Source organism: Protopterus annectens, chromosome 15.part0, assembly GCF_019279795.1.
Source record: "Protopterus annectens isolate FY-2018-M chromosome 15.part0, PAN1.0, whole genome shotgun sequence".
Taxonomy (NCBI): Eukaryota; Metazoa; Chordata; order Ceratodontiformes; family Protopteridae; genus Protopterus; species Protopterus annectens.
This window is the reverse complement of record NC_056749.1, coordinates 259,039,446-259,062,020: the sequence shown is the minus strand read 5'-3', so window position 1 is coordinate 259,062,020 and position 22,575 is coordinate 259,039,446. Positions and strand designations below refer to the sequence as shown.

Genomic DNA, 22,575 nt, shown 5'->3' with positions numbered 1-22,575 from the left:
TGGCCTTAAACTAAATGCCAAAAAATGTATAGTCATCCCCTTTGGGAAAAACAAAGTACCCACAAATTATCACACAGACAGTAACCCACTGAGTACGGAAAAAGTAATCAGAGACCTGGGGACTCAAGTCGATAGTGACCTCTCATTTGACACCCACGTTGCCCAAGTGGTTAGAAAGACTTTCTACCTTGCCCACCTTATTATGAAGGAATTCACATCCAGATCAAAGGAGGTCATTGTACCCTTATACTCCTCCCTTATAAAGCCCATGATTGAGTACAATGCCCCATTTGGTATGTACCTCACCCGGCACTTGCAACAGCTGGAGAGACCCCAAAAGTACCTCACCAAGAGGATCAAGGGTCTCCCCAACATATGTCATATGCTGCCAGACTAAAGAAACTCCAGCTCTATTCAGTAGCATACTGCCTACTCAGAGGTGATCTGTGCCTGACATACAAGGCCATGTCCAATCAGGAATTGATGGACATGCTCCACCTCAAAAAATCCAAATCCATCACAACCACGAGAGCTAAAGATTTAAACCTCAGCACAAATATGAATAGGACGTGCTGGAGGGACAGATTCATAACTCAGAGGCTTCCCATACTCTGGAACAGAATCCCAGTTCATGTTAGGCACAGTCCCTCACCGACTCTCTTCAATAGAAATCTTGACGAGTGGATGGGAGATTGTAGGTTTACCCTGGGGGTCATCTCTGTCTCACTACTAGACAGAGGCACAGTAAACTAATTCTATTATGTAAGGGGTTCTTCACTGCGTCACTACTAGACCGAGGCGCAGTATTCTAAATCTATTCTGTACACTTTTGTACCATTACATGAGGTGGCGAAAGCCACATCACAATGGCTAGGCTTATAAATGCCCCAGGGCAGATAGCCTAGTACTAAACTATGAAACATGATCATGCAAAGACTGAGCCTTAAGGCAAGCATGCCTTCTAAGCACAGACACAGTAACAGCAAACCTGCAGGAGGCCTCTAAAGAATCAAAACCACACTGCAAACTATGTTTTCCAACTTGTTCAGCAGAATGCATTACATCCTGTCAATCTTTACTTTCCACACAATCAGGAATCATCATTTTCTGTTTAAGCAGTCCAATGATATGCTGTTGATATTTTAACCTATGCAATTGGCAGTTTAAATCTCTGAATGCCAAGGTTGCAGAAGTATAAACCTTTTTATCCCATCTATCCAGCGCCCTGGAGTTTCTATGAGAAGGGGTAGGATTTTTAGCAGTAGAAGCCTTAATGCCCTTCGGCTCCTGAGAAATGGTTTCTGGATCTGCAACAGTATTTTTAAAAGGAACTTGTGGGACTCAGGAACCCTGTAGTACCTATCAGGTTTACTAGGAGCCGGAGGCAGGGAATCAGGGACCAAACTGGATTCCGAGAATACATCAACAATGTCTAGTACAGGAGGTATAGCCAAAGGCCTATGCTGAGGTAGGAGGAGGAAATCCCTAAGCCTCTTTTTAGAATCAGAAAATTACTGACTTTCCCAATGGAAATGCTCCCTTAAAGTATGCAAAGTTTCCCCAAAAGAAAAATCCTCAGGAGGGAAAGCAGAGGGAATGGAATCCCCTCCATCAGAATCCTCACAAGTAGTTATCAGCAAATCCAGGTCATTAGAAGAGTCAGAAGAAAACAGAATCCTGATCAGAAGATTCATAATCAAGCTCAGGCCTAGGCCTCTAAGGGGGATGGGGGTTGACTACCTCTGATTAGAGTAATTAGATCTTCAGCTATTTTTATAATTTGTTTTTTTAGGCATAGGGGCCTGAACATGTGGCCTGGGCGTCTGTTTTTTGGACATAGATTGAGGTTTCGGCCTTAGCAATGAAGGCGGTGTCGGTTTAATATGCAAGTCTGTAGGCCTGAATACACCCTCAGAAGTCTGTGCCTGCACAGCAGCTCCGGACCCATCCAAGGTAGAGACATACACAGGTTCCATAGATTAAGCATCTTGCGGCATACCGGACTCCGAATGGGCCTCAGTAGAGGCCTGCGAATCAGAAGTAACGGGTATCAGGGGCTGTGAAAGCGCCTCACTGAGTACCAGTGAACTGGCGAATGGCTTAGAAGAGTCATCGGCAGTTTTGGACCTCGGCGGCCTGTCTGTCTTTATCTTTGCGTTTTTTCGGAATCCCAGTAGACGGATGGGTAACAGACGGCATTTCTGGATAATTAAATCGAGAACCAAAATATTTAGAGGCAAAATTTTACCGATGACTGACAGTGCGCTGATTAAATAAAGCACAAAACCGACAGCAAGACAGGTCGTGGTCAGGGCCTAGGCAAATACAGTATGAATGAAAATCTTTATGAGGTATTTGCTTTCCACAAGTAATGCAATTATTAACTTTTACTGACATCGGTAAGGAGCAAGAAAAAGTTTCCCCAACGGGATACTTAGCTTTAAGTTGAAGACTTTGGTTCTGAAACTCGAAAACGAAAATTTCAGGAGTCGGCCGACCGGCACTTTCAAACTGCTTCTGCTTCGGGCACCGCACAGCAAGAAAGACTGATGTAATGGCTTCGGCTGCATGTTTTATACCCATGACTACCTGACATCATGGAAGAAGGGACAGCAACCGACGCAGGACCTAAGACTTTGTTAATCAGGCCGACTGAGGGCAACCTGCCAGCAGATTACCCAAATGTAACGACTATAACAGTGAAACCCCGAAGAACATCAGCATGTGAATGTTGAGTCTGCAGGATAAAAACTGCAACAAGAAAGCAAAACAGCATTTTCAAAAAAAAAAAATAAGTTAGGTTAGACATATGAAGTAAAAATCTAATTCTGTACTTGAAGCAGTCCGTTACAAACCATAGAGTAACGTCACTTTCCAAAAGATTACATTCCAAAAGATTACATTCTACAGTCACTAACCTTTTTTTGCTAGCTGGCCAGCTCTTCAAGTTTTCATCTGTATTTGGTGGACTGACTTCTTTCACAACTAAAGAAAAACATTTAATAAAAATTCATTATTTCTATAAACACAAATGCCATTTGAAAATGTTTGTATTTGTCTTTCATATGCCCACATCAATAAGTAACAAATGTTTTGAGTGCTTAATCACAGACCTGTAAGAAAAAGCCCTATCTTTACTCCAAAAGTCAAGGTACGTAGCTAGGATAGGCAAAGGGAGCAGCTGGCCCAGGCAAAAAGTGCTGGAGGAACAACAAGGATATGCTAAATAAAACTGGTAGTGCTGTACTGGGATTCTTTTACACAGTGGCATTTCTGAATGCCAGTACAGAAATGCAAAGCAATATTGCCTTTATGGTCAGGGCAGAAGCACTTTTTGTATACAATTTGCCACAAGCAGTTTGCAACAGTTAAGATCAGTCCTGAAGCAGGAGTTTTTTTTTTTTTTTTTTACTTTTCAACAGGTGCTAGATGAGCCAGCTATGATTTGCCAGAGGCATTAATCACAAGCAATTAACTTTATCATTTTACCAAACACCCTAATTTCCTATTGCGCATCATGCATACCTCTTTCTCATTTCAGTTCTATGGTTAGAAAGAAACCAAAGTCAGACAAAGGCAGAGCAAAAGAGATGCCATAACAGGCAGGGGATGCAGGAAGGGAGCATTATCAAACAAGGACCTTCTTATGGCTTTGGTTATTATAGTAAGTATCTATAATATTAACACATACAACAAAAGGCCTTCTTAAGCAGCCTTTAGGACAGAATTCCTAGCTAATCATCCTGGGTAGCCACTCTCGTATGAACATGCTGCTGACAAAAGCAGTCCCAAGAGAAAATGTGAAATTTATGTTCCACACAAAGCCCCACAAACCTGTTCATAATCAAAAATGCCAGTGTACAAGTGTTTTCTATGGTGGTGCTATGGAAAAAGCCAGTGAAGTCACCACCTTTCTAACAAAATTGGCTGTGGAGGTTTGCAGAGTAGACCACTACAGTATCCATCATGCAAAATGTAATACAACTGGTTATCCATCAGCACTGTGTGCTTTGGGATTATGCCACAGAGCTTTCTGCAGAACAAATTCCGTCCAAATAAAATTTAAACAGTCTGTGGAAAGAGAGGAGGAGAGTCAGGGATTTTCTATGAAGCATGCAGGCAAACTGATGGAGTGATTTAAATTATTTCCTAGGTCAACTCTGAGCATACAGGATGAGTCGCATCCAAAGTTCCACCTTTCCCAATGTGGACTACAATGTAAAGAGGTTTGACAGAAATGGTCTGATGTTCAAAGGTTCTCTACAAGACACTAGTAGAGGTCTTCTAAAATAATATACCAAGTCAAATGTGACTGCAGGGCTGAAACCCACAAAGGAAAGCCTTCAAAGTATAACAAATATAGTTAACCGGAGCTGGATCACTAAAAGGAAGGCTAACCTGAATACTCCCATGCAGAAAAGGCATACATTTCAAAATGCCATAAAAAAGTGGAACCTTTTTTTAGTTAAACACCTTTATTGAATTCTCTAGTGACACAGACAAACTTCTAAAAGTAATCAAGCCATATTTAACAAACTCACAATTAGAGACTTCAAAAGATGACTACACTGATTACCAGCATAACTTCATCTCTCACAGTGTGAAAACAGGAAATGAGAAAGTACTACCATTAAAGGTTTTTTTTTTTGGTAAAATTCCATTACTGGATAGTAAATGCACCCCCTGGATGTCAAAAAAGAATTTGGAAACCTGAAAGAAAACCAACCAGAAAAGGCAAAGAGATGATCACTGTCTGGGAAGGATTCTGCAGCTGTTCAGCAAAAAAGCAGTTTGAGCTTCATCTTTGGTTTAAGAGATGGCTGCCAATAATTTAGAGGTAAAAATAAATCAAATGCCTCAGAGGCGATTAAACACTGAAAGAATACATCAATTTAAACAAAGGCTGCAAGAACAATAGAAGCTTTAACTAGCTATTCAGATTAACTGACGAAACTGCAAAAAAACAGAGAATGGCACGAAGAAAATAACTGTCTGCACGAAGAGAAACTGTCTGAATGAGTTCAAGACATATTTAAAAATACAGTTAGAAGATAGAATGAATGCAAAGAGAAAACCTGAGATTTTCTTGCTGTACCACAGAAACTGGAAGGAACAGGCGGTTTTCATTTTAAAAAAGCACAAATCAGCAACTGTGCTGGTGTTCTACAGCCAGATTTGTTAACTGAGGGGAAAGAGTGTATGCTCCACACCTGGCCATAAGAAAGCAGCTAAGACCTACATTAGTAAAAATGCAATCATAGCAGCAGCAGGAGTTGATCCTGACAAAATTGTGGCAGAAGGGCAAAATACTAGAAATTGGAGACAGAGTTTGTAGAAAATTATTTACTGTACACAAGGCAGAAGAGAAGCAAATTTGTGGCAGCAATCAGGGAATGTTGAGAGGAAAGTGAGAGATTTATGCTTCTGTATTCAGCTGTCTTCGGTGTGTTTTTTTTTCTTCTGGAGGATCAAAGTCATTTTTGATGCAGAACAGGCTAGAGGAAAAAGTTAAACCAACAAACAGTGAGCCAGCAAGTAGGAGAGGACTCTGCTTGTAATACTTCTGATGGTAAGGCTCATAAGAAAGGCTTTGAAAGGAAAACTTTTTCCAAGGTTCCAAAGGAAAACATAACATTTGAGAAAAAAAAAGCACCGGAGATGACTAGAAGAACCAGCAGTACCTTGTACTGCAGAGTCTGGGGCTGGGAAATGTTGATGAACATGAAGACAACCAGAAACTCTGAAATCGGTGAATAAATGAAGACTATAAAACATCTTATTACATTAGTGAAATATGGTTTTGCAAGAAAAAATGGCTAAATAAAGTCAACAAAAGACCAGAGTTTAACTTGTGGGTGGACTGTAAGGCATATACCCCACTTTTTGTTCCTATTAGTACTTGTACAAAATATTTCATGATATAAAGTGTATGTTATATAGGATCATAGGAGGTTATAGGCTAATGGCCTTGGGGCCCTTACAAGCTGAGCCAAGAGTTAATCCCCAAAAAAAAAAACCTCAAGTCATTACCTGCCACCCTGTCAATGAGGGATAAAGGTGGAACCCCCTGGAACAAATTTGTGGTTTCCCAATATACAGTAAAACAGTTGTTTGCACTGTACAGTCAGGGGTTACTTTAAATGTGTGTGTGTGGGGGGGTCCTTTTCAGTGACTGTGGTAAAGATATTAAAGTGAACAAGTACTTTTTTTAGTTGGAGAAAAAAAAAATGGCTGGACAAAAGCAAGATAAATGTTCGCATGCTGTGATCTTGGTCTGCTGGAGTGGGGGTGGAGTGTAAAAGTACACCAATTATACTTTATGTAGAATCTGGATATCTTTCAAACAGAGATAAATGTCTAGATTACTACTTTTGGATTAAGCTGTAAACAAGTGTTTTTATAAGCATGTAGGCTTTAAAAATAAGACAGAATGGTAAAAGCCATGAAACTACATAGCTTCTAGCAACCGCAAAGATATTAACTTGTTTGTTTTCCACTAGCAAATGCAAAGTGGAGTAGAGATGTCTGCAGCTCGGAAGAGCTGCGCATTCTTTTTGGAGTGAAATTTACAAAGACCCATTGTGAGTACATTTCCACAGAAAGACACAGTCTCAAAGTGCAAGCAGTTAAATCTTGAAAATCCTGAGTATTCTTTGTTGAGCGAAATGCAAAATTTAAAAGGTAGAGTTGGGCAAGCAGTTCAATAAAAAAAAAATTAAAATTATGAGACATGAATACGATGCAACAACCTCCCTAGCAATCGCAATACTTTAATGCAGTTAATAGAACAGTGCACAACTTACTTTTATTTACAAATGACCAGTGCACTTTCTTAGGGCTAAAAGCTGATGTTTTTTGAAAGCATACAAGCTGTTTTGCACATATGGGAAGAGAAGAGAGATCAGAAAAGAACAGAAAGCTATCAGTAAGAGAACATGGGAAAACCTTAATTTTAGGTTAGATAATGCCTATAGGTGCAGTGCTTTGGGGCAGTTATACCCTTCTGAAAGGTTAAATTATAAGTAATGTACTCGCCATAACTAGGCATCTGTGTTATCCATTATAATTCTTCATCTATGGATTCAGATCCAAACTTTGGATCGGACTCTGCCGCATCTACTCGACTTCAGATCCAAGTCTTGAGCTCCTCCCTCTACCCATAATGCCCTATTCCATCCCTATTGCTTCAGACAGAGTTTGCTGCTTTATTTCCAAATAGCTGAAGAGAACAGATATAGCCAGACAGAAGACAGGACTCAAACCTGGAACTGTATGTTCCAAACACCAAAAGGGCCTTCCAGGATAAGGATGGCTGAGAGGGGATCTGAGCAACAAAGAAAATGGACAACACAGATGCCCAGGTATGGTAAGTACAAAACTTATAAATCTGATGATGTACTTTTCATTCTCTCTCACCTATGGGACAGAATCCCCAGCTATGCAGATCTTGGGTAGCCCTCATAGAAAGATGTGCCGGAGTACTGCCAAATCAAAGGAGGCTCTACTTCTAGATATGATGTCAGACGTGTAATGTGAAACAAAGGTATGAGACTTGGACCATGAAGCTGCTGCACAAATGTCATCAAAAGACATTCTTGATCAGAACGCAGATGAAGTAGCCAAGGACCTAGTCGAATGAGCTTGGGAAGGTTTTGGTAATGTCATGCCTTGTTGAGAGTAAATCCATGAGATACAATCTGTAATCTATTTCACCAAGGTAAATTTAGAAAATGGTTGGCCTAGGCAATTTGAAGAAAAAAAAATACAAAAAGCTAGTCTGACTTTCTAAATTGCTTTGATCTCTGAAGGTAAAAAAGTAACAGTCTATGCACATCAAGGAGATGTAGCCTGTATTCTCCTTTATTGGAAAAAAGTGGAAAGAAACCTGGCAAGTGAACAGATTGGTTGATGTTATTTTTGGAAGCCACTATAGGTTTAAAAAAAAAAAAAAAAAAAAAGGGGGGGGGGGGGTTGGTCTGCGGGGAAATCCTCTATGAAAAAATGTAAGGAGCTTTTGCTGAAACAGCCGGGACTTCAGATATCCTTTTTGCTGCCCTTCACGACAGAAATGTTAGATCAGATTTCTCTGATGGGGTTTGCATGTCAAACCTTCAAGTAGTGCAGTCAGATCCCAAAGTGGTGAAGGACCCTTTAAATCTGAGGTCTCAAGGAAAATGCCTTTCATAAAAGCTTTACAAAATCTAAAGGATGCCCAATTAGAGAACCTTTACCATTGATTTTTATAAACCTTTTTGGTAGAAACTTTTGAGAAGCCAGAATAATGTTGCTAACGGGGGGAAGAGAGCCTGAACTGTATTACTGGAAGTGAAGAAACCATGCAGTGAACTTGAGGGCCAGAAAGTTGGCTTGCTGAATCCCTGACAGATGAGAGGATATCCCAAGTAGGCTCCAGTATCTAAAGAGGATAATGAAGATGACACCATAAAAAGGGGAACCGTACTTGCACAGGCCAAAAAGAAGCAATGAAGATTACTGAGCTCTTCAGCCTGCTTGCTTTCTGCAAAAATTTTGTAATCCGGGGAAGAGGAGGATAAGCATAAAATGACCAGAGGGCCAAGTGTGAAAAACAGCATCATTCGGTGACTCATCTTGAGGGGGGGGAATCAGAGCAAAGTACTTGCTGCACTTGAGAGGTGTGGCAAACAGGTCGCAGTAAGGTTGGCCACAACACCTAAAAATCATATTTGCTACCAAGTAATTGAGAGACCACTCATAGGCTATTACAACAGATCTGCTTAGTTTGTTTGCAAGCACATTAGTTTTCCAGGGAATATGCGTCACAATTAGAAAGTGGTCTGATGAGATTACCCGTTCCCAAATTCTCATGGCCTCTTTGTAAATGGGGTACGATTGAGTTCCGCATGCTTGTTGATGTACCAGACTACAGACATGTCTGTCTGAACTGCAATAGTTCCCAAGGGAAATGCATCTTGAAATGTATACAACGCTAAAATGACTGCTCTCATTTCAATGACACTGATATGCAATTTGGTCTCTTGGGGGGGGGGGGGGGCAGATACCTTGGACAGTTCTTCCCAAGAAATGCCCCACCACCACAGTTGAGAAGCGTCTGTCGTCACTGTGACTACTGGGTTTGTTAGAACAAAGGGTCTGCCCAGAAAGATATCATCAGATTGTATCAACCAGCAAATGTGTTTGCAAATGGGGGTGAGTTTTACTTGAAAAGAAAGGTGGTGAGAGACCACTCATGGGGCATTAGAATAGATCTGCTTAGTTTGTCTGCAAGCATGTTGGTTTTTCAAAGAATACACATTGCAATTAGAAAGCAGTCCGATGAGATTGCCAACTCCCAAACCCTCATGGACTCTCTACAAAGGCAGTATAACCCACATAAAGAAGCGTGCAAGAGGTAGCAGTATTACGGCAGCTGACATTGACCCAAGTGCTTGAAGTACTAACTTCGCTGAAGGAAATGAAAGAACAGCATGAACCTGGTTAAAAGTAATGCAGTGGATAGGCAAAGATGCTATCTGTATTGTGTTCAAAACTGTTCCATTGAATTCCAGGCTCTGAACTGGTGTAAGCTTTGATTTGGCAATATTTATCATAATGCCCAAAATGTTGCAAATCTTGAGCAAATTGTCCCTGGAATATTGAAGATGATGCTTGATGAGGCAGTGAGGAACCAATCATCTAGATGTGAGCACACTTGGGATCCCCTCAGTGTCAGGTGAGATGCGACTACTGCCATGCATTTGGTAAACACCCTGTGGGCTGTGGTGAGTCCAAAGGGCAGAACCCTGAATTGGTAATGACTGGCTCCCAACTGGAAGCAAAGATGTCTTTTGGATTGTCTGATTTTATGTGACAGTAACAGTCCTGAAGATCTATGGAGCACATCCAATAGTCTCTGTGCAGAAAGGGCAGGATGGACTGAACAGTGACCATTCAGAACTTTACTTTCTTAAATATTGCTGAAATTTGCTTAGCTCCTAAGTGGGTTTGAGAGCCCTTGTTTTCTTTGGCACTAAAAAAAAGCGTGAATAAGTTCCGAATCCAATCTGGTTGGTGGGACCTTCTGGATCACTCTTTCTAGAAGCTTTTGTATTTCTTGTGCTGTGGCTTTCCTTGGACTGGCTGGGACATTGGGAAGTTTCTTCCTCTGAAGAGAAAGGAAAATCATATGAAACCTCCAGATGTTCTTAGCACCCATAAATCTTTTGTGATGTTTGTCCAGGGATCTAGGTGAAAAAGAGAACTGATCCCAGACAGTCTTCAGAGTTGGACAGTTGGAGCAGCACTTCAGGAGTGCTGACAGGGCCTGCCTGAGAAATAATCTCTAAAACCCTGGTTCGGCAGGCCGCCTCTGCCTCTAGGGGAACGTCTACCATTAAAATTTCCCCCACTGCCTCTAGAGGATTATCCCCATGTGAATTCTGGGAAGGTCCCAGAGATTTACGGAACCATATTCTTACCACCTCTCTTGTTCCTACAGAAGGTGTGCCGAGGCTTAGAAAACATGATCCCCAAGGCAGACAGGGTCTTTGCTTCTTGTTCGCTGCAGGTAAGCATATCCTTTGCTGATCGCCCAAATAAGGAAGTGCCATCAAGCGGGGCATTAACAAAAGATGTCTTAAAGGGCTCCTCAATATCACATAGCCACATTCAGGCATGTCTCCTTATGGCAATATCTGAACCAGCTGCTCTTGAGGTACCTTCAGCTGGGAGGGAGATTCATGTCATCGAAGCTTTTGAAAGCGAGTTGCCATTTGAGAGGAGGTCCTTTTGAAATCCTCAGCAGACATGGACTCATATTTCTTTAAAACTTATTTTGTCAAATCACTCTGAAGCTTAGCAAAGTGTGCCAGATAATTAAGTGACCTCAGAGCAAAAGTATTTGAGGCGAACACTGGCTTTCCAAATCTGTCCAATGCTCTGAACACCATGCTGGGCAGCTGGACATAAGAGCTCTGTTCTAACTCTTTCTTAGCGGCTGCCGCCATATCCCTATCAACTAAGAACCTCTGCTCTAGTGGGATCTGTCTACAGGTGAGCCATAAACTTTGTCAAAAGTGCTTGGGGATAGGCTTGACAGTATCCAACCCCTTCCCATGCCCGGTAGGACACTAGATAGTACAGTTGTGTACACTTACCATAAATACAGACGTTGAGTGTATTCACTGTTGCAGTCATCACACTTGGGTTATCTGCCTGCAGGTAGCCTTCAGTTGGTCCAAATACCAGAGACGTAGTATTTCTGCATTGGATGCTGTCACTCCAAGATAGATGTCACGTCGTCAGGGATATAAAAACAGGCAGCCGATGCCATTGCATCAATTTTTCTTGCCCCAAAGGACAGGAGCCCCCCCCCCCCAAATACAGAGCTAAGTTATGGTGGGGAAAACACCACCAGTAAAAAGTAAATACCAATACCCCTGAAAGGGGTGAGTAATGGCCATAGAGGGGACAGAGAGAAACCAGGGGGTTGGAGGGAGGGAAACCAGGACTGCAACAGTGAACACACTAACATCTACATTTATGGTAAGTGTACACAACTTTACTATGTTCTTCGTGTTTCACTGTTGCAGTAAATCACACTTGGGTGGATTCCCAAAGCTGAAGAAGAGTGGAGGTAGTCAAGAAGAGTTCGGGCTGGCTAGTATGCCTTGCAGAACTGCTGTTGCAAAACCTGCCCTGGATTTAGAAGCTAGGCAGGTGGTAAAGCTTGGTGAAGGTGTGTATAGAACTCCAGGTAGCAGCTTTCAGGATGTCCCTGGTAGGGACTCCCCTGAGAAATGCTGTTGAGGTAGAAGTTGCCCTAGTGGAATGTGTTCTGACCCCTGTGGGGTTGGTTTCCCATGGTGCTTGTAGGAGAAAAGGATGTAGTGTGCTATCTATCCGGAAACTGTTTTGAAACGGCCTTGCTCTCTACCCGTTGTAAAGCTGACTAGTAACTGGACAAATTTTCTGAAGGGCATAGTCCTATCAAGGTAGAAAATGAGCAGTCTGTGCCCATCCAAGAAGTGCAGGATCCTTTCTCCTTTATTCTGACGATTAGGGAAGAAAGTTGGCAAATGGATGGATTGGTTTAGAGCCACACTGGACACCACTGTGAGCGAAACCCTGTCAGCATGGAAAATAATGAAGGGTTCCACAGCCATAAGTGCTTGTAGCTCAGACACTCTTCTAGCTGAAGTGATGGCCAGAAGCAAGGCTGTTTTCCAAGAGAGGAATTTTAACTCTGCTGATGCTGCAGGTTCAATGGGGGGGGGGCTTTTCCAGCACAAAGTTGGTCCCAAGCAGGGGTGGGTGCTCTCCTAGGCATCCTTAAGTTGTTTGCCCCTCTCAGGAACTGTTTGATAAGACGGTGCGAGAAGACAGGTGGCTCCATGTTGCAATAAGCCAAAATGGATGAGGCATGTATCTTAAATGGAGAAGGACAGGCCTCTGTGGAGGTGATCTGCTAAGTAATCCAGGATTAGAGGCACGAAGGGCAGAATTGTGTTCTCTCCTTTAGATCGAATCCAGGAGCAGTACCTTTTCCACTTATCAGCATAGGATTTTCTTGTACTGGGTCTTCTGGCTTCAAGAATGACTTCCAGCACCTGTTTGCTTAGGGTTGCTGGGTGAGAATTCAAAGAATAAGCCAGGCTGCAAAATGTAGGGTTTGCAGTTGTGGATGCAAAATCTGTCTCTCCTGCTGAGAGCAGGGTTGAGTTCTGTTGTCGGTGCCAGGTTGGCACCAGTGACAGGCTGCACAGGAGTGGGTACCAGTGTTGGTGTGGCCATTCCACAGCAATCAGAATTGTCCTTCGTCTTACGTAATATTCTTGAGAGAAGGGGCAAAGGGGAAAGGCAAAGAATGAGAGATTTACCCACTGAAAAGAAAGGGCATCCGCTTTCCAGGCCCTGCTATGAGGGTTCCTGGTGCAGAATTTGCAGAGCTGGTGGTTATAAAAAGAGGCAAAGAGGTCCACCTCTGGGATTCCCCATTTCTAAACCAGAAGGCTGAAGGTGCTGGGCTCCAATTGACACTCATGTGGGTCTAGGAGATTTCTGCTTAAGTCGTCTGCCAGTGAGTTTTGTCTGGCACGAATTGAGCTTGCACATGGACTTGCATGCCCAAGGCAGTGTTCTACAGGGCCATGGCTAACCCGCAGAGTGGGTAAGAGTGGGTTCCCCCCTGCTTGTTGATGTACCACAACTGTGGTGTCTTGTTTTTATTAGGTGTCCTGAAAAGAGTAGGGATCCGAAAGCTGTCGGGGCGTTCTGCACAGCTAGCATCTCTTTTTGGTTGATGTGCATATTAATTTGACTTTGGCTCTAGTGGCCCTGAATGCATTTGCTGTCCATGTGTGCTCCCCAGGCGTAGTCAGATGAGTCTGTGGTTAGGGTCTGGGCGGTGTGGGGTTGAGTAAAAGGCAGTCCCCTGTGGTTGCATGCTTCTGCCCACCAAAGGAACTCTGTCCTTAGACAGGGTGATAGGAATGACTGTTTCCAAGTCCTAAGAATGTTGGCACCAAAGACTTTTTAAGTAGCATTGAAGTTTCCTCATATGCAGTCTTGCATATGGAATTAGCAGTATAAATGAGGCCATGAACCCTAGGTCCAGCAGTATTTTTCTTACTGATAGCTGGGTTCTGGTGGCCATTTGTTTGAATTAGGCTGTCAGACTTGTTTTTCTGATGTTGAGGAATGCCATCTGGGATGTAGTGTCCAAGCTTGCTCCCAGGAATATAATCTTTTGACTGGGTACCAGTTTTAAATTTCTTTTCATTGATGGTGTACCCCAAGGAAGTGAAGGTTTTTCACAAACGTCAGGTGCTGCAACAGCAATTCCTGGCTGTCCGCCTGAATCAGGCAGTCGAAGTACGGGTAAATTTGGATATTTCCCTGTCTGCAGTAAGCAATGGCTGAAGCCAGGCATTTTGTGAATACTCTGGCCATAGTGGATAAGCCAAAGAGAAGTGCAGAGAACTGAACGCATAGATCCGGCCCTGAAACGTAGATACGTCCTACATGATTCCCTTACACGGATGTGCAGATAGGCTTCTTTTATGTCTAAAGTGACTAACCAGGCATCTTTGGCTAGCATAGGTAGAAGCTGTTGCAGGGTGAGAATTTTGAATTTTGGTACCACCAGGAAGGTGTCGAGAATTGAAAGATCCAGGATTGGGTGCCAAGAGCCCTCTTTTCAGGGTACCAGGAAGAGTCTGGAATAGAATAGTTGACTTATCTCTTCTACTGGAACCAGCTGAATAACTCTGGTGGAGAGCAAAGAAAGAATTTGGCTTTGAGCCTCTGCCCACTGGTTTGGAAGAAGGTCTGGGAACCATCTTGGGGTTGGCAGCGAGTGGAAGTAAAATTTGTTCTCCTGGGATACAATGTTGAGGACCCATCGGCCTTGTGTGATGGACATCCAGTTTTTTGCATGAAGGGCAAGTTTTCCTCCTAGGGGCACCAGCAATTGGGCAGGGATGAAAAGTGGAGTAGAGAAGTCAGTGAGTTTTTGCCTTAAGGAGGTGGCTTACCACTCCCTGCTTTGGGGGTGGGGGCACTCCATTGCTTAGATCTCTGCATACTCTGAGACTGTAGTCTGGGTGGTCTGTTTCCCCTGGGTCTGGCTTGAGACGGCTGGAAAGGACCAGTGTTTGGAAGGGCAATGCCTACTGAAATCTAGTGGGGGTCGCACTTGTAAGAATTGTTTAACAGTCTGCATAGACTTGGCTTTTTCTTCCATCTTTAAGAACCTCTTCTGCTTTGGTGCAAAACAAATTGTCCTTGTTCAAAGGACTGTCTAGTAACTTTGATTTGACAGTCTGGCAAAGTCTGCTCTTTGAGCCAAGCATGACTTCTTAGTACAGAACCAGTGATGCTTCTAGGGCGTCAAAGCCATACTGCAAAGTATGCTTGCCGACTTGGCTTGGAGAGTGCATAAGCTTCTGCAATTCTTATTTTCTGCACAGTCTGTAAAGGTAGCCATTTTTTGTTTAATAAGTTCCACATGCTGCTGGTACTTCAGCAAGTGAAATTGACAATTCAATGCCCCAATAGCAAGAGCTGCAGAGGTATATACCTTCATATCCCATCTGTCCAAAGCTCTGGAATCCCTGTCCGAAGGGGTGGGATTCTTGGCTGTAGTTGCCTTGATACCTTTAGGCCCCTGGGAAATTATCTCTGGGTCAGCAGTAGGATTCTTGAAAAGAAATTTGTGTCAGGTACTCTGTAGTATCCGTCTGGTTTCCTAGGGGCAGGAGGTAAAGTATCAGGAGTAAGACTGGATTACATAAAAACATCAACAACTTCCAAGACAAGGGGTATTGCTAAAGGCCTGTGCTGTGGCAAATCTAGGAATTCTCTGAGCCTCTTTTTGGACTGAGGATAGTTTTGGCAATCCCAGTGGAAATGCTCTCTTAAAAAGTATGCAAGGTTTCACCAAAAGAAAAATCCTTTGGGAGGGGAGGCAGAGGGAATGGATTCCTCTGCATCTGAATCCTCATAAGCAGATAAGGGCATGTCTTTATAATCAGATACCTCACAGTCAGACTACTGGTCTGTTGAAGCTGCAGGGGACTAGTCTCTTTTCCTCTTAGCAGGGGAAGGCTGACCTCCCCTAATTAGCGTAATAAGGTCTTCTGCCATTCTAAGCATTGGTCATTGTGGCATGGGAGTATGTGCACACACTTTGGTCATCTGTTTTCTAGGCATAGCGCATACTCTAAGCCTAAGAAACTTGGTAGTTTTAGATAAAGTAGACCAAGTCTAACATCGGTTGAGTGAAAAGCTGCCTCAGAAGCCAGTGCCTGCACAGTGGCTCCGGACCCATCCAAGGCAGAGACATCTGCAGGTTCCATAGGTCGAAGAAGAGTCTCAAGGCATTCCGGACTCCAAATAGGTCTCTGTAGAGGCCTGTGAATCCACTGAAGCGGGCATCAAGGGCTGTAAAAGCGCCTCACTGAGTACCGGAGAACTGGCGACTAGCATAACGGAAGCGTCGTTGGCAGCTTTGGACCTATGCTGTCTGTCTCTGTCTTTATCCTTACTTTTTTCAGAATATCGGTAGCCGGATGGCTTACCGAAGCCATTTCTGAATATGGAGATAGAGAACTAAAGAATTTAATGACAATGAGAGCCAGACGACGAATTGTTCGGCAAAACAGACAGCGAGGTACGTCGTGGTCTGGGCCTAAACAAGTGACACAGTAAGCATGAAAATATGTGTGGTATTTGCTTTCCACAGGCAAGACAATAGTTAACTTTTTCTGACATCAGTTAGAGCAAGAAAAAAGGATCCCCAATGGGGTACTTCGCTTTAGAAGACTTCAGGATTATTCAATTCTTAAACGAAAATTCAGGTAGCGGCCGATCGGCACTTGCGAACTGCTTCGGGCTGCTTGGCAAGAAAGACCGATGTAATGGTGTTGACTGCCTGTTTTTATACCCCTGGCGTCAGTCCTGGAGCGACAGCATCCAACGCAGAAATACTAAGTCTCTGGCATTCTGGTCTACTGAGGGCTACCTGCAGGCAAATGACCCAAGTGTGATGACTGACGCAGTGAAACACGAAGAACATCAAAAAGTTCATCTGGCAGGGGGGTGAGTGGGCTACCAAAGATGTAGATGGGACAGAACCAAAATCCTACAACACATTCTTCAGGGTAGGGGGGTTTGGGACAACCAACTACCCTTTTGCTTCAGGATCTCTAGACTATCTCCAAAAGAAATGTTATCTGGGGGTGATCTAGGGGATTCCTCTCCATCAAAATCTGTGTCTTCATTTCCAGACTCCTCTTACACATTCTCTTTCGGGGTACCTCCTCCATGGGATGTTCTGAAAAGGTGTCGGGAAATAGGGGAGGTTCCTCTATTGGAACTGGCTGTTCCTGTGGTCTAGGTCTGACTGAATCAGAGCGCAGAACCAATGAGAGAAAAGGGGTGGGATCCAAAACCTAAGACAGTGCTCTCCAGAGAGAAAAGCTCTTTCTACCACCTGGAATGCAGAGGGGCCATGAGAAACCCCAACCATCCCCCTTTGTTGCCACAGCTTCCGAAAAGGACAGCTCAAAAGAACCTCCAGATATAAACCTTGTGGGAAGAATCAGATCTATCTAGGGCCAAAGCTCCAAGGAAAACATATGGATCCAATATATCAGGAGCTGAACCTGCACCCTCTGATCCAATGCTGGCAATTCAGCTACAAGACCCATTCTGATCCAACTGTATTGGAGCAGAACCTGTCAGGGAAAAAGGAGTGGATGAGGAAACTTTCCTTCGATCAGACATGGAACCTCTTGGGGATCTCAGATCATGGTGCTCCGAAACCAGTAGACAGATCGGAGAAGGAACATAAACAAACAGTCTTACATGTGGCGGGCATACTCGATCTGACAGGGCACACAGCTTGTAAGACAACCCCATCTGGATCTCGCTCAGCTCTGAGAAACGTTTGTATCATCCTATCCACATCTGCTTCCAACAAGCTTCTGGAGGACCTTTAGGAAGAGGTGGTTGGAGACCTGGAATGCTTCTTAGGTGTTTAGGGAAGCTGAGCAGTCAAGGCAGGTGAGATTGCTCAAAACATTTTCAGGTATTTTACTCCTAAAGGAAGTACCCAGCTTAGGATCTGATAACTTAGGATCATAAGGGGGAGCTGATGGACTAATTGTAATTACAGATGGAGCTCAAGCCTTAGGATCTGAAGGATGACATGTTCTCACTCCAGAGGTGTTAGATCAGATAGTCTCCTCGTCTTGGTTGGCAGCTCTGACAAAGACTTAGGGGACTTCGAAGGACAACATTTACTCTACTCCTAAGGAGCAGACTTGCTTGAATAAAAAGGGGGTTTGTGCCCCTGAAGTGGGAGGAACAAGACCCCTCAAAATAAAGTTTCTACAGTCCACCAGAGCCCTAGGATTAAAGGTGGCACAGATTCTGCACTCTGTGCCCAAATGCTCAGGCCTCAGGCAATAGGCATCGGAGTTTAGGATCTCATACCCACAAATGCATTTTTTAAACCCCATAGGTTTCTCCGACATAATAGCATTAACGGAGGACAAACACAAAGGAAAATAAATAACAGGAAGTTTTGTTTTTTTTTAAACAAAGGAGAAAAATACAAGAAAAGACTACCAACTATGGCAAAAGCAAAAATACCCTATGGTTAAAGGGTAAAGATGGAGAGAATACCAGTGAAGGCAACAGAAAAAAATATGAAGAAACCAGTATGGATAAATAAGGAAAACTCCCCAATGACCAGCGACAATTACAGGGAGGAGGAAGTTATAAACAGAAGTGTTATATGAAAATAAGAATCAGGGTAGATTAAGAGAGAGATGGGAAGAAACACTGGAAAAGCAATTTACAAGAAAATAATGGGAAGACATCTATATTGTCTCCCAAGTACGCAACCCAATCCAGAAGGTTTAGGATCCCCACTTGGATGAGTTTGCATAACTACTTTTATACACTAAATAGACCTCAAAAGAAGAAGTTTTCCTCGGGTAGATAGAAATGTTGGTGGTGTGATGAAGAAAGATTTAACTGGGAACATATGTTTTGGGAGTGTAATGAGTTGACTGACTGAGTACTCTCAGAAATATTAGGTGAGCAAATTGCTGTAAGGAAAAAAGTTATGTACATAACATTACATCTGAGTAGTTAAGACTTCACTTGTCAGCAACCTGTGGGTGTCTGATCAGATAGAGATCCGAGCCAGCAGCTTCCCAAGCTAAACATCCGAGCTCCAAACTCCTCCCCCTTACCCATACTACACTGCAACCTCCTTCCAATCCTCAGATAGAGTTTTCCACCCACTGTGTGACACACAACCCAAGAGACATAACCTGACCACTATACATAAACTAGGCTCACCAGACCCATGACACTGAGCCCAAAACAGACAAACCACCATGGGTCAGGGGGAAGGAGGGAGGAAAGGTTGCTGACAAATGAAGTCTTAACCACTCAGATGAAACGTTATGGTGAGTGCAGAACTTCTTTAATCTGCAGTAGTAACTTCATTTCATCAACCTGTGGGACAGAATCCCAGCTAACAAAAATCTTGGGAGGCCCTTAAGGAAGGATATTCCAGAACACTGCAAAACCAAAAGAAGCCCTTCCTCTAGACACCATGTCGAATTTATAATGAGTAATAAAAGTGAGAGGAAGCCCAGGTAGCCGCTTTACAAATGTCATCCAGGGAAACTCTGGACCAAAATGCAGCAGAAGTAGCCATAGAACAAGTTGGGTGAGCATGAATCCTGGCTGGTTCTGGTAATCCATATTCCTTGTATGCCTGTAAAATACTAAGATCCATCTAGCCAGAGTCACCTTTGAAACTGGTTTCCCCAAAAAGGGTTTGGCAAAGTAAACAAAAATCTGATCAGACTTACAGGAAGGGTTTAGACCTACGTAAGTAAAAGCATAACTGTCTGTGGACATCCAGCAAATGAAGTTTGTATGCCCCTTTATTTTGAAAGTTAGGGAAGAATACAGGGAGATTAAAAGACTGATTAATGTTGGACTCCACAGCAACTTTAGGAAGGAAAAAAGGGTTAGTTCTGAGAGACACCCTATCCTTATGAAAAACTAAGTACGGGGGTTTCATACACAAGGCTTGAAGCTCCGACACTCTTCTGGCCGAAGTGTTAACCACCAGGAAAGCTGTCTTCTACGACAATAATTTCAAATCAACTGATGCTGTGGGTTTGAATGGAGGTGCAACCAAGGCCTGAAGAACCAAGGTCAAATGCCACTGAGGGGAAGGATGCTTAATAGGAGGTCTCAGTAAAAAAGTACCTTTATTGATAAAGGTCTTACAAATTCTGGCAGCAGCTACAGAACCTAAATTTTCTCCTACATGGAAATGGGATATAACCGCCAGCTGGGCTTTCACTGTGGAACAACTGGCCCCCGATGGAAAATTTGAGACAAAAAATCTAATACCGCTGGAACAGGAGCGGTAAAGGGATCCAAATTTCTCTATGAAGCTAAAATGTAAAAACGCTAACATTTACTACAGTATACCTTCCTGGTACAGGACTGTGTGCCGCCACCAGAATGGACTTAACGAGGGAAGAGAGACCGGGAGTCCTGGCAATTAATGGAACTGGAGCAACCAAGCAGTAAGCTTGAGGCTGTCCAGATTCGGTGGAGGAATACCCGAGGGATGACGAATGAGATCTGGAATGGGATGCAATATCCAGGGTAGAGGTTAGAGGAGACCGTAGGTAGGGAAACCAAATCTGACTAGGTCAGAATGGGGCTATGAGGATAGTCTTGCTCCACAATCGACAAGCTTTCTGTAAGAATTTTATCATGAGAAGAAGCGAGGGGCACACAAAGAAGACCAGGAGGCAGGGCATGGACAAGAGAGTCTCAGGGGGTTTGCCCCCAGGGAGAATCACAGTGAAAAACTTGCTGCACTTCGCGTTGGGCGGCGATGCGAAGTGATCGCAGCAAGGCTGACCCCATTTGAGGAAGACCTGTTTTGCTACATAAGGGTTCAGAGATCACTCAGAGGCAAAAGGATAGTCCTGCTCAGTTTGTCCGCCAATATGTTGGACCGACCCCGGGATGTGCGTTACCAGAAAACGGTTGTTTGAGATAGTCCATTCCCACACACTCATAGCCTCTCGACAAAGGGGGTAAGACCTGGTTCCCCCCTTTTGTTGATTTACCAGACCACTGACGTCTGACTGAATCGCAATAGTTCCCAAAGGAAGAGAAGCATGAAGGGCCTGCAATGGACTGCTCATTTCCAGAACATTGATAGTCTCGTTTGGGGTCCACGTGCCTTGGACAGTCCTGCCAGAGCAATAGGGAGGCGTCCGTGGTCACAGTGGCTTGGGGCGGAGGCATAAATGGGCATGCTTCTCACAGATCCTGGGATTGAAGCCACCACTTGTGAGAAGCTTTGCAAACCTTGCTTAGAAGAATCGGGAAGTCTAGGGATTGGTATAACAGAGACCACTGAACTTGTAACATCCACTGTAACACTCGCATATGCAGACGTGCCCAAGGAAACAGATTTATAGATGCTGCCATGGACCCCCAAGGCTCTCAGGACCAACTCTGCTGCAGGTGAAGGAGTCTGAAGAAGCACCAAGACATGAAGGGTCAGGTTCTGAAGTCTGTCTGGGGTCAAAAATATCCTGGCCTGAAGAGAATCTATTCTTGCCCCTATGAAGTCCAGAATCTGAACAAGCCGAAGAGAGGACTTCGTAAGGTTTATTGTAATACCCAGAAGGTTCGACAACTGAAGGAAGGAATTTCTGTCTTGCATAAATTGATGCCTGGTGGGAGCATTGAGGAGCCAATCGTCCAGGTACGGGAAGAATTGAATGCCCTGAAGCCTCAGGTGGGCCGCTACAACTGCCATGACCTTGGTAAACACCCTGGGGGCTGTGGTGAGACCGAAGGGTAAGACCCTGAACTGGTAGTGACAGTCTCCTAGTCGAAAGCGCAGAAACCTCCTGGATCGCGTGTCCGTCAGGATAATGTAGTAACGCATCCTTGAGATCTGAGCACATCCAAACTTCCTCCTGCAAGAAAGTACAGTTGTGTACACTTACCATAAATGTAGATGTTAGAGTGTATTCACTGTTGCAGTCATTACATTTGGGTAACCTGCTGGCAGGTTGTCCTCGGTCAGCCTGATTAAAAAATTCTTGGGTCCTGCGTCGGTTGCGGTCTCATCTTCCGTGACGTCAGGTAGTCAGGGGTATAAAGCATGCAGCTAACGCCATTAAATCAGTTTTTCTTGCCCCAGATGTCAGGTGCCCCCCTAATGAGAAGCAATTAAAAAATAAATCTATACAAGGTTATACCTCCAACAAAAAAGCAAGTACACCAAAAAGCTTATAAGCATAGTAAAGGTATAGCCAAAAGAAGTCAGGGGGCTGGAGGAAGGGTAACCAGGACTGCAACAGTGAATACACTTGAACATCTACATTTATGGTAAGTGTACACAACTGTACTATGTTCTTCGTGTTTCACTGTTGCAGTCATCACATTTGTATAGATTCCCAAAGCTATGGATGGGACGAGGCATTTAGATAACATTAGGACCAGCTAGAAGGCCCTGCAAGACTGCAGTGGCAAAGCCAGCTCTGGATTTAGAGAAAATTGGTAAATGGTAATGCTTGGTGAAAGTATGTACATAACTCCAGGTAGTTCATCTAGGATGTCCCTAGTAGGTACACCTCTGAGAAAGGATGTAAAAGTAGATGCAGCCCTGGTTGAATGGGGTCTAATCCCCGGTGGGACAGGTTTTCCATGGTGTTTATAGCAGAAATTAATGCAATGGCCTATCCATTTAGAAATGGTTTTAGCATTCCCCTCTACCCCTGCAGCAAATGCCACCAGCAGTTCAGATTTCCTTTGAGGTTTAGTCCTGCCCAAGTAAAATCCAAGTTGTCTGTGCACATCTAAGGAGTGGATCCTTTCCCCTTTGTTCTGTGGATTAGAAAAGAAGGCTGGCAAATGAATGGACTGTTTAAAGAGCCACAATGGATACCACCTTGGGCATGAAGGGAGTGGTCCTGAGGGACACCCTGTCCACATGAAAGATGATGAAAGGCACCATTGCCATAA

General features: G+C 43.7%; 1 protein-coding gene across 1 annotated transcript in view; it reads right to left on the bottom strand.

Annotated features, from left to right (window-relative positions):
• LOC122789619 overlaps nucleotides 1–22,575 on the bottom strand; it is a gene marked incomplete in the record, with an annotated part of 1,015,902 nt that overhangs the window by 915,103 nt on the left and 78,224 nt on the right. The window contains 1 exon segment of the mRNA XM_044057014.1: nucleotides 2,919–2,985. Within this exon segment, the coding sequence (XP_043912949.1) occupies nucleotides 2,919–2,985 (67 nt within the window).